Source organism: Scomber scombrus, chromosome 10, assembly GCF_963691925.1.
Source record: "Scomber scombrus chromosome 10, fScoSco1.1, whole genome shotgun sequence".
NCBI classification, from domain to species: Eukaryota; Metazoa; Chordata; class Actinopteri; order Scombriformes; family Scombridae; genus Scomber; species Scomber scombrus.
Genome location: NC_084979.1, coordinates 10,239,192 through 10,255,279, shown reverse-complemented (window position 1 = coordinate 10,255,279; position 16,088 = coordinate 10,239,192). Strand labels below are relative to the sequence as shown.

Genomic DNA, 16,088 nt, shown 5'->3' with positions numbered 1-16,088 from the left:
AGCAGTCTGGTAACTGTAATTTGCCTTTAACACCAGGAAAAGACACTTATGCCATATCATGATAATATGATATCCAGAATCTAAGATGATATCTAGTCTCATATCATAATATTGATATAATATCAATATATTGCCCAGCCCTATCATGCACAATAATAATTAGATCATCAAAGTATTTAAGAGTAACAATTCCTTACACACTGATAGTAACCATCAGGTAAAAACAGAAAACAAGCTTTCTATATCCTTGCAACAAGATATTCCATTTTGTCTCACTGATCACTCTGACTTTTTTTCACCAATAAAAATATCTACCTCACACTCTATACAATCACCTCCCACCCTTCAGCGAGCGCTTTCTTCTCTGAAGCCACCTTTTTAATTTCACAGCACCAAATAGAAGGACGTCTCTATAGATTGAAGTGTGACTGAAGTATGTGTGCAGCTTGTTGAGGTCTGCTTCCCTCCCTCCCTCCCTCTGGAGCTGACAGACCTGTGTGAGGTATGCTTTTAAGTGTCCGTCTATAGAAAATACAGAAACCACTCTGCCTTTAAAGCCTGTGGCCTTGGCTGCAGCTTTAGACACACACTAGCTTTCCAATGACTCCTATTCTTTAAATATCAGTTCTCTCTCTCATTGATTCTCCAGCTCATTCTGTTCTTTGTGAAACTAAAAACATGCACATACATTTGGCTTTGCTCCCCGCCTACCTCAAACCTTTCCACATGACATGCCCCAGTAGCCTACTGGTTAAGAGGCATGCCATATAAAAAGCACCATCTGCGGTTGGAATGCAGCTGTAGTCCTTTGTTGCATGTCACTCCCCATCACTCTCTCCTTTCAATTCCTGTCATGTCTCCACTGTCATGATAAAGACATAAAATGCCTCCAAAAAATATATAAAAAATACCTTTCTAGGCTATTTTTTCATTTAACTCATGCTTCTCTGTCTTCCTCTTGCTTGAAAATATTTCAGGCATTACACAAACAAAAGAGTAAAGATAATCACATGTATTGTTCAGTTTTCAATTATTCATTTCAGTTTCTTTTCACAAGCAAACACACAGGTATGATCATATGATTATACACACACACATACACAAATTGTGGCTTATTTGTTATCTCATGATCCCCCACTCTCCGTCTCTGTCATTCTCTAGTTCTGTCGCTTTCTCTCAAACACACACACACACATTCAATCATCTTCTATCGGCGCTATACATCTTTACACGTTCACCATGGCAACTGACAGAGAGAGAGGCGACAACGGCCTTGGCTGTTTTCAGACGCTCTTAATGACATTGGCCTTGTCACAACAATATGGGAGAGAAAAAGAGGCAATACACGTGGATAGTGAGAGAGAAAGGGAGGCTTGTGCTTGTAAGAACAAAGAGTGCTCCATCATGTGTGTGAATGTGTTTGACTTTCGCATTCAGAGTCCAGAAGCGTCTTTGAAAAGTTTTTAGGCCTCTCGAGCTACACAAACACACACACACACACACACACACACACACACACACACACACACACACACACACACACACACACACACACACACACACGCACACACACACACACACACACACACACACAGTGTGACTCACAGCTTCCTAACTGGCTTTAGACACTTTACTGTAACACAACATCAGCTTGACTTCTCCTCAAGACTACGGTCGGGAAAAGACGATGAGTCATCTGGTTACTGAACCATCAATTAATCTGCAGTGTATCCAACTGTCTTCTTTCTGACAGAGGAAACACTGTGGATGTCAACAGAATGATCTGTGAAAGCGTTGTTCACTGAATCAAGTGTGTGATATATAAATGTGGACAGTTGCACTGACAAGTAACGCCCAATTAAATGCAGCTCAATAGAGCTGTTGGGCATTTTTAAGCCATTCTTTTTGTTTTGCAGTACATTTAAGGCATTGGTTCAGTCTCACCAGTCTCAGGCAGCAGGCTGCAGTTTTCAGTAATAAAGCTCTAGCTGATGAAGAAAGAGGAACATGCTGGTAAATAGTAGGATGTTCTTCTCAGGAGTTGGTGGAGGCTCATAAAAGAAGCTTAAACATCAACTCAGCATTCATTTCAAATCAAGTTTTTGTCCATCCCATAAAATACTTTATTTGTGTATTAGATGTGTTAATAGGTGCTAATTGGCTTGAGGGGCTGTTATACTATAGCTAACATTTTAGCATGACAATATGTCAAGGGTGTGGGTCAGCTGGTTTTGGAGTCTTTTTGTACCCTAATGATGCAGCTTTAAAGCTAAATCATAATATAAAAATGACCCACAATTCAGAATGATTCATTTTACATCTTTAAAAATATTGGGATCTAAACTAATGAACAGTGGATCTGAATAAAGGACTGGCTTATAATAATGTATTCACCATGATGTCCAGGGTTCAAGACTTAAAGATCCAGTTAAATTGTTAAATCTGGGGAGTTTGTTTTGAGAAATGTTGTGTTAAACTGATGGTCGTGTTTAGACCAGTATGTTGGATAAAAGAAATAGCAGGTTTGGTGTGAAGTTGAAGCTTAATGTCTCAAACAACCCTGAGAATAATGGTAGCGAGAATAATGGCGTTATTTATATCTTATAATAATAATGTATTCTATGTTAGCTTGAACCAGAGATTTGCAGAACTTTCTCAACCCATGAAGAACTTTTAATTAAAAGAAAACTTCATCTGTGAAAGTGTGAAAGAGTCCATTATTTTTGCAAGTAAGCAACACTTTCTTCAAATAGCAAATTGTTCATTTTTAGACAAACCTCACTTTATGCCAAACATTCTTTTAATATAGCAGCACAACAGCGCCAAGTACCTGTATATTTCTAGTTTTGATATTAAACCTGATCAATAAATGACATTTCTAGGTGAAGAGTCATTTGTCACAGGGAATGACTTTGCCCTGATTCAGCACCTTGAGGATATGGGTGTACTGTAGGTTGGAACACAGGAAATACAGCTTGAAACTCATAAATCTCTCAGTGTTTTTTTTTTCCCCAGAGGGACCGAGCTTAATATACTGCAGCTGCACACCACACCCCTCCACCCAAACGGAAGAAAACTACTTTAATGCACTTTTCTGACAAACTCCATCTGAGGAAATATTTATTTGACATTTGCTGTCTTCAATAACTAATTTGACAATTTGATAAAAACAGACAATTACTCATCACTGCAGTAAAAGGAGGTTACGAGAGTTCTGGTTACCAAACTATGAACATACGCTTTCTGCATGTTAAAATTTTAAACAGTTCAGGGAACTCAAGCGGACATAAATCAACATGGCTCTAATTTATCACATTAAATTCAAATTTTCACTGCAGTGAATCAGCCCGTAGCAACTGGCAGCAACTGTCTCAAAACACACAAACAGACACACACACAGGCTAACATACAGTACACTTACCCACAAATGCACAAACACACTAAGTAAGGAGATGAGCGAGCAGATGTCTCTGTGCTTTGTCATGCAAAACCTTATCTCTCTCTGTGTGTGTGTGTGTTTTCCAGGATGCTGTACTGAATGAATCAGAGGCGCTGTCAGTTGCATGAGAGACCCATTAGGCTACTTTCAGCACCAGGCTAAAACACACACACACAAACATGAAAGAGAATTATTCAGAGTGCATCTCTCTCTTCTTTTTTTCTCTCTGCTTTTATTAAACTTTGATTTGTCTCTAAGCGACACTCATTGTAAAACAGTCTCCATTTTTAATGCTCATTGTGCTGCTCAAAGTTAATGATAATGAGTTCGGCTGTGTGTATTTACAGTAAATAAGCGCATGCACAGGATGTTTGTGCATATCTTCTGAGTGTGTGTGTGTGTGTGTGTGGTTGTGTCCATGTGTGAAGGCGTAAGGGTGTGTGTGAGTGTGCCCTCTCTGAATGTGTGCTCCACGTTAATAAGTCAAGGTGTTAGCATTAGCTTGAGGGCTGGTGCAGGAGGCTACAGGGATAGTGGCGCCTCTGTGCTTCCTCCCCCATGCTGCTAGACCTGAGGCTCTCTCACTTTAACACAGTATCTTCTTCACGCAACACACACTCACTCATTCTGCAATCTCTGCTCGAAACTTATGCTCGTTTCCAAACTTTTATTTTCTTACCAACTTCTCTTTCACTTTCTTCCATCATCTGACATCATTTGCAGCTGAAGGCACAACACACATTTAATCAATGACCTTGACTTTGGCTTGCAGCTTTGCTTTGTAAAGCAGCACCACTTTGCCTTTCAAAATGGAAAATTATTTTTTTAAATTTAGTTAAAATTCAGGGAGGGCTGAATGTTTAGACTTGTTTAGACTTAGCCGCATTGTCAGACCAAAAGCAAAAGCTTCAATCAAATCCTGAGTCTAAATGGACAAAACCAAGTTATCTATTGAGTGGACCGTTTAAAGCTTTGTCTCAATCTCTTACTTAAAAGGATTCACAATGCTTCACAACTTTTCAAGTCTGTCTTAAAACAACAATCAAGTGCCCAAATTAAGATTAAAACAGGCTTTCTTTTCATGATGAATCCTCCTGTTCATAATAGCCAATCAGAAAATCCCTTCATAATGCCCTTACAATGTACTCTCTTACAATGATGGAGAATAAAATGAGAATAACTCCTCCTCCTGTAAAGATAAGATAAGATAAGATATTCCTTTATTAGTCCCACAATGGGGAAATTTGCAACAAATGTATTGAAGAGTTTATCCAAAGAAGAATCAAGTATCTTTCAATGGTACAGTATTTTTAGTGTCAAAGTCCCTCTTTTTGTTACTATACTTCCACTGCAACAGGGAAACACTATCTGAGGAAACACAAAGAGGGAATTTGATAATAAAAAGTAAATGTGTCAGATATCCACTTGATATGACTAACTCAGACTGCTAAGACTCATATAAGCTTCATATCAACGTTTAAATGGCTATGTGGACACACTGTGGACTTTGACCCCCAATCACTTACATTGAAAGCACATTTTAAGGAGATCTTTAAATAGCCAGTAAGAAGAGAAGGGACAATTACAGCCAGGACAACCTGTCTCAGTGTTCATATGGACATCTGACTGTTGTTTAAAGACAGACTTGGAAAAACTGTGAACCTGTCCTTTAATCCTTCCTGCTTAATTACAGTCAGTTTTGATTTGGCAACAGGAGATTGTGGATTGTACATATCTTAAGACACCAACATGCACACATACTAACAATAAAAGAACAGGGAGCAAATCCTTTTTCTTCGTTCCTTTGTGTTGTTTTAGCTTAATGTTTTAGCTTTATGATGAATGCTACCACCCTGTAGCATTCATCATTTGCTTCATTATGCTGTTTTCTGCAGATGTGGCATTGGAGAATCCCATACATTATTTTACATTACATTATTCTGCACTTAAAGAGCAAGACACGTTTGAGTTTCATGAGAAAATAAAAAAAGTAGTTTTAGAACCACTTGAGTCTAGATGATAACAGGAAATGTATACGTATAGCTCAAGATGCAGAGAAGGAAGGTGATGGATGCTGAGAAAGAGGGTATCTATGTCCTGATAAATGAATTTTATTCTATTTTCTCTCTCTGTCTCTCTCTCCTGGTTTTGTCTTTCATGTGGTTCTTTTTTCTTAAATTACTTGCCAATCTCTTGTCTCCTCTCTGCTTCAATCATAAATAATCTCCTTTAATCATCTCTACTCAGTTGGTCTCATCTCTTTAATCAATATCTGTAGAACTCAACTGCAGTGTTGCATCAGTAGCTGCTAATAAAGCTCCAAATACGTGTCAAATATCAATCTTGGTCTGTCATGTTCATTTTCTCTCACTTTTATGATTTGTGTGTGTCTATGTACATATATGCCAGCTATGTGTAGATCTATTCCCAAACGTGTCACCAGTGTTTTCAGGCTGTTTGAGTTGACTTTCTCATGCCCTCGTTCTTTTCTTCATCTCTTCTTTCCTTTTGCTTCCAAACTTTTAGTGTTTATCATATAGCATTTCTGTCTGCTGCTTCTTTCTCCTCATTAATTATTAACATTTTCAATCTCTCTGTTCCTCTTCTGCTTCTTTTTCATCTTCCGATTGTTCTCTTTTTGGCTTTTCTCCGCTGCTCTTATATTGGTTTTTCTCTCCTCTCTTCCCCTACTTCTCCACTTTTCTCCTCGTCCTTTAATCAGGTTCTTCTCTTCCACATTTATTATGCCTCATTATATTCACCTGACTAAGGAGATTTTGGAAGTTAGCCTCCAGTCAGTCTCTTTCTTTCGGTCTCAGGTGGATGGGAACTCATTATGTGTTCCTAAATATCTGTTTAACCCAGTTAGAGTATTGGCACCTACGCAGATATGGCCATATTATAATTACTCCCCTTTCCTCTCTCTCTCTCTTTCTATCTAAGTCAGCTGGCTGCTTTCATCACCTTCTCACAAAAGTATTTTCTTTCACATCCAATGTCTAGAGTGTGCAGAAATATTAGGGGGGTAGCATGCATGCAATTGTACTTCCATTGCTGTCTTTGAACAACATATTTAACATGTCTTGGAGGATAAAATACAACACATAAACTGACACAGCACGCAATCACACTGCCGTTCACAAAGCTACAACATTATCATTAAGAGAAAATCACATCACTTACAGCGCTAGAATGGCTACCAGGCCAAAAACAGCTTTCCACAAATTGTATATTATAAAGCTTCTTATCAAACACCTGTCATTGTCATTATCTTTAATTCACTGTCCTTGTTCTCACTACAGCCAATAGTTATTATGTCACCATGCAGTTATAAACAAGGATATCAATATCAACATATCCTTATGTCCTTAACAAAAAGTCAATCCCACTTCTTCTGTTAAACCGAGCCTGGGTGCATATTTTTTTTCACCCCCTTCCTGAATGATATAAACTGTCACAGCACCTTCAGCCATGTCTAAAAAAACAGCATCATCTCTGTGTTCACTCACCAGGTTCACATATACAGGAGTGCCGTTCCCATTGGTCAGAACAGCGACTGTGGGAGGGACAAGGAGACGAGACGCAGGGGTTGCCAACATTGCAGCCGGTCTCCACTTTGATAGCTCTGGACGGGCGGGGCAAGGCGGGGGCGTCAGGGCGCACCCCCAATCGAACACCCTGCAGATAAAGAGTTTATGTTACAGAGAGGAGTTAGAAACAAGAAATTGGCAGCTTCATGCATTTATTGAGCTACCCCAAGACTCATTTCTTAGCACATTTCTCATCTCTAACTTGTTAATATTCCCAGCTTCACTCCACCTTTACATCAATAAACATTAAAAATTCCATCCATCCATTCATTTTTACCTGTATACATCCTCTTATCCCATTCTGAACCTCTCCAGAGCCCAGCACTCCTCCCACATGCAGATGTTTCACCTTCAAACCATGAATCTCATTTCCCACTATCACTGTTCCCTAATTGGGAGAGAAAGAAGGACAGAAGACGGGGGACAGATGGAGACAGAAGGGGCAAAGATTATTATTATTAATAGCTGTATGCATACTGAATACTTGGACCGATATACACAAGGAGCACATTTGAATGCCATTATTTGACTACGTACACAAACTTGACAAACTTGGTAATTTATGACATCAAAATATAAAGGTCCACCATCAAAATTATATAAACCAGAAAGTGTTTTTTAAACTACAACTAAACTAAAAGATAAAAATGCGTTTCTGAAGACGGTATTGATTTTTTCTTTTTTTTTTCAGATCATCGACTGAAAGTCAGGATTTTTCTATCTTTTTATCTACTGCTATATCTTAGAGTTGTCAGGTCATAATGGAGTTTATGTCTTTCTAAGAGGAGAGGTGAGGGGAGGAGGAGAAAGTAGACACCAAGGAAAATGTTTTAGAGTTGTAAACTAAATGACTGACTATTTAATAAAAAATACAATAATACACAATCAAGGTGGAGAAGGTCAATGCTCCAATAATGAACTGTCATTGACAGCGTTGTGAAGCACTGTTGACAAGCAACTTAGCTCGCAACAACCATGAAAATAAAATCAATAAGCCCCATATATCAGTGTTTTAGTATAATGGAGGGTGAGGTCTGTCTGATGAATTGACTGTATTTATATAGTGCCTTTCTAGTTTTCCGACCATTCAAAGCGCTTTACGCTGCATGTCAATATTCACCCATTCACACACACATTCACACACTGATGGCACAGCCTTCAGGAGCAATTTGAGGTTCAGTATCTTGCCCAAGGACACTTCGACATGCAGAGCCAGGAATCGACCCAATGACCTTCCAATTAGTCGATGACCCACTCTACCTCTGAGCCACAGCCGCCCCTATGATAACTGCTGCACACATGCCAAATGTCAAACTGGCAGCTAAGATGTTCAATAATTTCATGTTTTCTGCTACATTTATTCAGTGGGTTATTTGATGTACTTAGAGAATAGCCTGGTGAGCTACGATAAAAAGATGACACAAAACTTGCCAGCAGACACATTAAGAATTAAATCAACTTGAAAATAAAACTAAAAACTGGTGTTTTCTTTTTTAAACAAAGCCAAAGATGAAATAATAGCGTGTATGCTTTTCTAAGTGAATGTTCCTGTCATATGTACACTGTACCTACCTCATACAAACACATGCACACTCACACTCACACTCACACTCTCACACACACACACACACACACACACACACACACACACACACACACACACACACACACACACACACACACACACACACACACACACACATCAAGAAGACATTATCCAGTACAATCTGAAATATTAATACACTGGAGATTAAGAAAACCAGGATTACCAGCCAACGTCTTAGAGAGACTGAGGAAATCTGTGTTTCAAAATACAGACACCAGCTTATAGCAGGAAGTGAGATAGGAAGTCTGTTTATATGAACAGATTTCGGATTACAGGATATTACATGCAAAAAGGATTTCTCGCCTCCATTCATATTAAATCCTTTACAATTCCAATTAGAGTTCACTGCTGATTAGCCTGAATAATGTTGTTCATCGCACTAACTGCAGATTTCTAACAGCCAAATTAAATCAATCCAAGAACTAGAACTGTCTATTTCTAATTTAACACGGTCAATTAAGGTTGTGAATCAGTACTGAGTAGTGTTTGGGGAAAAAAAGGACACCAGGAAATGAATTGTTAAGGGAAATTAAGTCTTATTGATTTTGTCAAGCAGATATGATGAAAACCTTGGAAAACCTTTATTAACTTAAATCTGTACTTGGAGAGAAAAAAGATTAGTTACTAATGAGCAGAAAAAACGAGTCACCTAATAACTGCACGTGCAGTATTTTAATACTTTAATCAGGCTTATATTTAGATAATTGCTTTTAACATTGTTCATAATTTTACGTCTCTTTCATTTTTTGTACAGCTGACATGTGGAACAGATGTAGCAGGTGGGGTTTGGGATGGTGTATGTCCCTGTTGATGTTACTTGTGTTTGTTTTGTGTTGTTGTATTGTTTAATTTATTATCATTACTATTACTAATGTATTTTGTTTTGTTTAAATGTTGTAACTTTTATGTTTTGTGCCTGAGGACCTCCTCGAAAACAACATGGTGCATCTCGAGGGGGTTTGTCCTGTAATTAAACTTTGAAATAATTAAATAAATAAATAATCTGCAGATGTGCTGCCCTTAAAAATTTCCTCGTATGTCTGCTTTTAAATTTGTGACGCCATTGCTGAAAATCTGAAAAGTGTGCCCTCAAAACCTTTTCTTGAAGGTTTGTATCTCATCTCTTACCTGATACAGTCCAAAGTCGAGCCGTAGCGTGGCCACATAGCGAGTTTCACGACCGCTGCGGACGTCTCGCAGCTCCAGTTGGAGATCATGCCACCGGCCGTCTGCCACCTGAACCTGATCCAACCGCAAACTAACCGGTCTGGCCGAACCGCGGGTCACTGAGAACACCAGCTGACCATTTGTCACCTGCGAGAGGTGAAGGAACACAAACACACGTACACACACACACCAGAAGAGAGAGATTGAGAAAACAAATTAGGTGAAAAAACATGATTCACTGACACTGAAAATAACCTGCTTGGTAGGTAGTGTCTGTGTGGGGCGTGAAATCCAACATCTTGGCTGCACTCCTGCCTACATGCTGCTGTTTCAAGACTGTCTTTGGAAATTTAAACTGTACATAATGTCAAAGACAATACCAGCATTTCACATGATTGTCTTAAACATAGAGAAAGATGATGATTTAGTATTACACCATGAAGACAAAACAGTCCTACATTAACCATGAGGCTTAAGTATAATTCCCATAATCGACATGGCCGTGGCTAATACATGAAGCGGCACACACTGTGTGTGTGTGTGTGTGTGTGTGTGTGTGTGTGTGTGTGTGTGTGTGTGTGTGTATGTGAGATTCACAGGAGGCGGGGTGTGTGCCCACCTGGAACAACAGGCGGGTGTACTGGCCAGCCTGGGCCTGCAGCAGTGTCCCCTCTCTTGCTCTGGTTCTGAACACCAAGCCCAGGTACCAGGGCGTAGAGATGGTCACATCGTTCTTCAGGTCCCACCATAGGACGCTGTTACCCAGGAAACGATGAGGGTGTGGCATCACTGAGGTGGAGGGGAAGAGAAAGAAATTGAATAAAAGGTATCACGACCAGCCTCAGGATGTCATACTAGTTAATCGGGCTCTGATGTGATTTTGTGAATTATCAGTTAGTGTGTGTCTGGTTTTTGTGCAGTCTATGTGGGACTTTATCTGGTTTTGTGTCACTGATTGACTGATTTATAAATAAATCTCAGAACTTGTAAACATTTTTCTTCGAGAAACTGAAAAAAACATTTTATCCCATAAGCGCCTTTAGCCACATGATTTCCCCAGTGGTTGACTGTCTGTGCTCCCAATCAACACATGTCAGTCAAGACCAAGTTTAGTAAATAAATGTAGTAATTCTTCACGATACTATTGGTCTCAGTGTGCTGCAGACGCAATTATTCAGTAAATATCCAGGATTAATGGGAAGTTAGAGATAATAATCTCTCTGCATACCCATTTATCAATTTTTTCTATCAACTTTTCTTCTGTCAGTACTTCTGCAGAGGTCGTCACTCATTAAACCATCCAATCATCCATAAACATGCATTATACGTTTGATCTGAGGAATAAAGGCAAACTGCAGACAGAAGTGTGAACTTAAATGAATGACACAGCGCTCCTGAATGTGAACTTCTGAAGTATTAAAGTGTGTTTCCTTGCTACTGTCGCCAAGTGCTCAGGGGGAAATGTTGGATCTCTGTAAATTAAAGAGTACGGTCTTGACGTGCTCTGTGTGAAAAGTGCCCTGAGATAACTTTCTGATTTTGCATTATATAAATAAAACTGACTTGACTGGAATTGACTTGATGCAGCCCATTATAAAAGTTTTTCCCCCTATCACTTAACCAATTTAAAAGTAATCTGTAAATACAGCACAATACAAGTGGGAACATTACCTGGGGCATTTTAACATCCATAAATTATTCACTAATGAGGCATAATGAGTGCCGACAAATAAGGCCACTGAGATCAAAATGGTTTGTCCACATTTTAAAAACATGACCACTGTCATCGCCATTGATATTGACCCCAAAAGTGCCAATTATCTCAGCCCGATTTGTGACTGATAATTATACCAAACTAACACAATAAATGTGACATTGTTAAAAGGTTGCCACTGGTTAAAACCGCAACAAGTAGGACCATAATATGAAATAAACTCATATAGGCTCTCACCATGGCTGCAGTCTTTCCCTCCGTATCCTAGGGGGCAGTCACAGGAGAAAGTCTCCCAGCTCACCCTGCAGGTACCTCCATTCTGACAGGGGTTGGACTTACAGAAGGGAAGCTTGGCACTGCAGCCTGTAAAAAGCAATAGCATGGGTAAGTCATCGATAGCATTAATCAGCAACCAAACTTGAACACTTAGCTGTTTACTTTATCATTCTGAAGCTCTTAACAAGTGGATTATAGCCAAGATAGCTCAGGGTCTGAAAAGTGAAGCCAATGTGGAAATGACTTAAACCTGCACTATCTCTTATGGCCAGCAGGGGGAGACTCCACTGGCACTGTTCAAGAGAAAATCAGCCTACTCTTGCTTGATTTATTACCTCAATAAACAGTTTCCTAATGAGTGTATAATGTCAATCGCTAGTTTTAAGTCTTCTTCGATACATCATGATGTATGACATTTTGTAAATTATGGAGTATAGGCATAGCGTAGCTGTGTTATTTCAGTGTCTTTTCAGTTCATAAAATTGAATTGTAACATTTAAGTCATCTACAAAAGTCTTTTTCAGCATTTGTTTGTACTAAAATACCCTCTGAAGAGTCGGACATTCAGTTTTTTCTGGCAAGTACATTTTGGTTTAAAGGCTTAAAGCCTGTTTTTCGCTGGCAAAAATTAGCATTAGCATTATCACGGTTAACCATAGACTGTAAATGCACCGTCCTAACCCAGCTAGCAGCGAGCGTTAGGGCCTGCTCCCCCCTCTCGTCCAAATATGGTCATCCCTGGCCCAAAAAAATCCAAAATGGTGACGGTCAAAATGCAAACTCAAGGCTTCAAAACAGGAGTTCACAAACAATTGGGTGACTTCAAAGTGCCTATGAATATTATTGTTTTTACAGTCTAGGTCTATATTTATAGCACATTTACAACACCTAAAGACATGGCTCATTTAATTAACATGATTTGTATCAGTTTCTTTAATAAAATCAAGGGCCTTTGTTAACATCAAATGGATAATGTTATTTATGTGTCATCACTCTTTTTTTCTCTCAATATATTTAGCAGTGCTGACCGGGAAGTGTTCCATTGTTAGCAATGAACCCAGCCAGGTCCAGCGGCTTGTTGTCAATGTGCAGCTCCTTCATACAGCCGATAAACTCCCTGGTGCCAAATGGGAAGTTGTCTGGTACGTTGGGAACTCCGCCCAGAAACAATGGACCAGTCAGGTCCAGAGACCTGAGAAACAAGGAGATAAAGAGAAAGACTTGTAAATTTGTAGTGGAAAAGACGAACCAGGAAGGGTAAGAAAGGCAAAAAAAAAAAAACATGAGAGGAACAAAAGGCAAAGGGATTAAAAAGACCTAGAGATTTGTCATCATAGGTAAATGACAAAAGGAAACCAGAATCAGAGAATAACGGTGGATGTTGAGGAGAAATTTCGATTGTGATGACAATGACAGTAGAAATGGAAACAGCAGGGAAAGAGAGAAATTGAAAAGAAAAGAAAAGGAGACAGGCAAAGGGACAGATGAACAAACAGGAGATTAAACATGAGTTACAGCAAATATCAGGAGATAAGAGGTAAAGGTGGATGACAAGGCAGAAAAAGAGCAGAGACAGGAGCAGCAAGTACATGGAGGCAGATGTTAGGGGACGGTGATAAGTAGCAAAAGCAAGCTTACAATCAGAGACAAAAAAGAGCAATGACAAAAGGGAGATGTGGAAGCAACCGGGGAGGCAGATGAACAAATAGGAGATTAAATGTGAGTTACAGCAAATATCAAGAGAGGAAGAGCGTAGAGGCAGACGACAGGACAGATGGAAGATGAGTGGAAGGAAAGAAACGGGGGAAATGTGAGGAAGAACATGATGGGGATGGCACATTACAGTTATGAGAAGACAGAAATGGTTGTGTAGTCATTTGGTGAGCACTATCTTTTTCCCTCCAATGTGGGTTGAGGTTTTCCTTTTCAGCTTGCTTTGGCGACACATGCTATGCGTCACGTCAATAAACGGTAGTGGAATATGAGTGGAATTGAACAGGGAGGATTGGCCAGGGAGGAACTCAAAAAGACACAAGAAGTGGAGATGAACAAACAAGAGATTAAGTGCAAGTTACAGCTAATATCAACAGTGAGCATCAATAGAAGCGGATGTCAAGACTGAATAAGAGAAGGGCGCGATGTTAATGGAGAAATGAGAAGCAAAAGGAGGAAGAGAGCGTTGAAGCGTTAGTCTTGGGCCTTCGTCTTTTGATCTGTCTTCTCTTCTCTCAGCCTCACTTAGCGCTGATAGAACACAGCCAACGTGATTACAGTTTACCAAGGCGAGGCCAGACATCAGCGCTATGACAGGCTGCTTCTTGAATGCATGCAAGTGTATGTGTGTGTGCGTGTGTGTATGTTTTATACACTTGTTTGCGTACATGGAGACATTATTAGTAGTCCCACACTACGAGTAGACCGGGCAACAAAACTTTGATGAGGTCAAACAAAATTTAAAAGCACTGGATGGATTTAAAGCTGTCAATTTAGATGTTTTGGTTTTATATAGGAGAATGAGAGAAGCAGGCAGAGAGTAAGAAACGATACCAGGCAGAATGACGATGAGTAACAGGACCATCAAATATATATAGACATGAAGGAGCATGAAGATGTGGAACAGACATGCTTCATTAAAGCTATGGTCCCCACAGATTATCCCTCTAGTCACCTCTTCACCATGATCTGCCATTCAGCAAAATATTCTCCAACAGCTACAGTCCTAGTCAAAGTTTGAGTTGGATTTTAACAGATTAGACTGTGTAAATCTGCATTAAGTCATGTGTTACATGTACTTTTCATCAGTGATCTGCTTACAGGCCTGTGTTCACAATCTGTGAAGTTGAGACTTTACAGCTGGCTTTTAGGAGAATGGCATCTTAAGTCAACGTAGACAGCGGGGGATCACTCTCTCTGTTCTATGTAATATACATTCACTATAGCAAGCAGCTGCCATGGTACATGTCAAATGAATGTCATGACATGTACATGTGCGGCAAAAAACATGACAAAATGACAGATCTTATGAGGAGAGGAAAAGGAGATCAACATGAGACACTGGTGGGAAAAATCCCATTCAGTTTAGATGAAATAAATTAGAACATACTGTAAGCGAAGGTGTTTCCAAACCTCTCCAGCGATTGGCTGACATGTATTCTAATCAAAGCTAATAGATAATAATATTATATTTTTTTAATAAAGCTAATATCTCTCAGTATAGCAATGGCACCATTATTCTTCACTTATTACTCCACATTATTTACCATTTTATACCTATAATCTACCCCCTATGTACCAATGGCTGCCTGTGTGCTGCTACACACACTAACCTGCTTTAATGATTTTCTACTTAGTAAAAGGTGCCTTTGAATATCTGTTAAATTATCCACAGATGATGTTTAATGAAAATTGTTGCTGGCACAACCTGTTTAAAAGCCAACCACAGCTTAGAGTCAGTTACAGTTCAAAGACTTTCACTGTGGAGAGAGAGATTTATGAGACAAATTTACTTCACTGACACCTTTTTGAGTTATAGTTAAACTGGCTGTTTAAAATCATTCTGCAGCCTGGTCATCATCAGCTATATTATGTTAATAGAGCCAAAGGTCCTGCAGTTTTTTAAAGATGTTGTGATTAATTTTGGTAGACCCAGGATCTGTGTTCATGCTGCATGTCATAATGGGGATTTGTCATTTTAGTGATGTGAGCAACTATTTTAAATTAGGAGCCATGGCAAACATTAACTCAACAAATATTTATGTGTATTAAAACTGCACAGGCAGAATTGGATGCTTTTGACTGGAGTCTCCCAGGACCCCAATTCTTGATTGACACAGTCGTGAAAATTTGGACTTATAGAACAAAGCACCTGTGAGATACGATAAAAAGTACACCTCTGGGGTCTGTCGGTACCCCAGTCAGTAGTCTTAAGGTTAAACAAGCCAGAGGTATAAATACAGGGAGAAAGAAAGATGAAGAGCTGTAAGAGAAAATAAACTCACTTCTTGCTGCTGGTCTGTTTGCCTTGTGCAGCACAGCTGTAATTTCCAAGCTGGGTACCGAAGCGAAGCGACAGTGCCGTATCACAGTCGTCAATGCTCACCACAGCAATCTTCTCATCTGATGGACCCTGGGCCTCGCCACTCATACTGCGCTTGGGCTGAACACACACAAACGCAAGGTTGAATACAGAGTCCAAATAAGCAAAAAACAAGAAACACTATGACACTAGACATGCAAGAAATATAAGCAGCACTTGCTAAATCTACAATCATACACTGCATCAGCAGTTACTAAACA

The 16,088-nt window shown here is 39.4% G+C and overlaps 1 protein-coding gene across 1 annotated transcript in view; it reads right to left on the bottom strand.

Annotated features, from left to right (window-relative positions):
• celsr3 (cadherin, EGF LAG seven-pass G-type receptor 3) overlaps positions 1-16,088 on the bottom strand; it is a 104,524-nt gene that overhangs the window by 36,782 nt on the left and 51,654 nt on the right. Inside the window, exons 8-14 of the mRNA XM_062427388.1 lie at positions 15,791-15,948; positions 12,821-12,984; positions 11,754-11,879; positions 10,422-10,591; positions 9,764-9,949; positions 7,307-7,417; positions 6,949-7,117 (exon numbers count right to left, since the gene is read on the bottom strand). Of these exons, the coding sequence (XP_062283372.1) occupies positions 6,949-7,117; positions 7,307-7,417; positions 9,764-9,949; positions 10,422-10,591; positions 11,754-11,879; positions 12,821-12,984; positions 15,791-15,948 (1,084 nt within the window). The remainder of the gene's footprint in view (positions 1-6,948; positions 7,118-7,306; positions 7,418-9,763; positions 9,950-10,421; positions 10,592-11,753; positions 11,880-12,820; positions 12,985-15,790; positions 15,949-16,088) is intronic.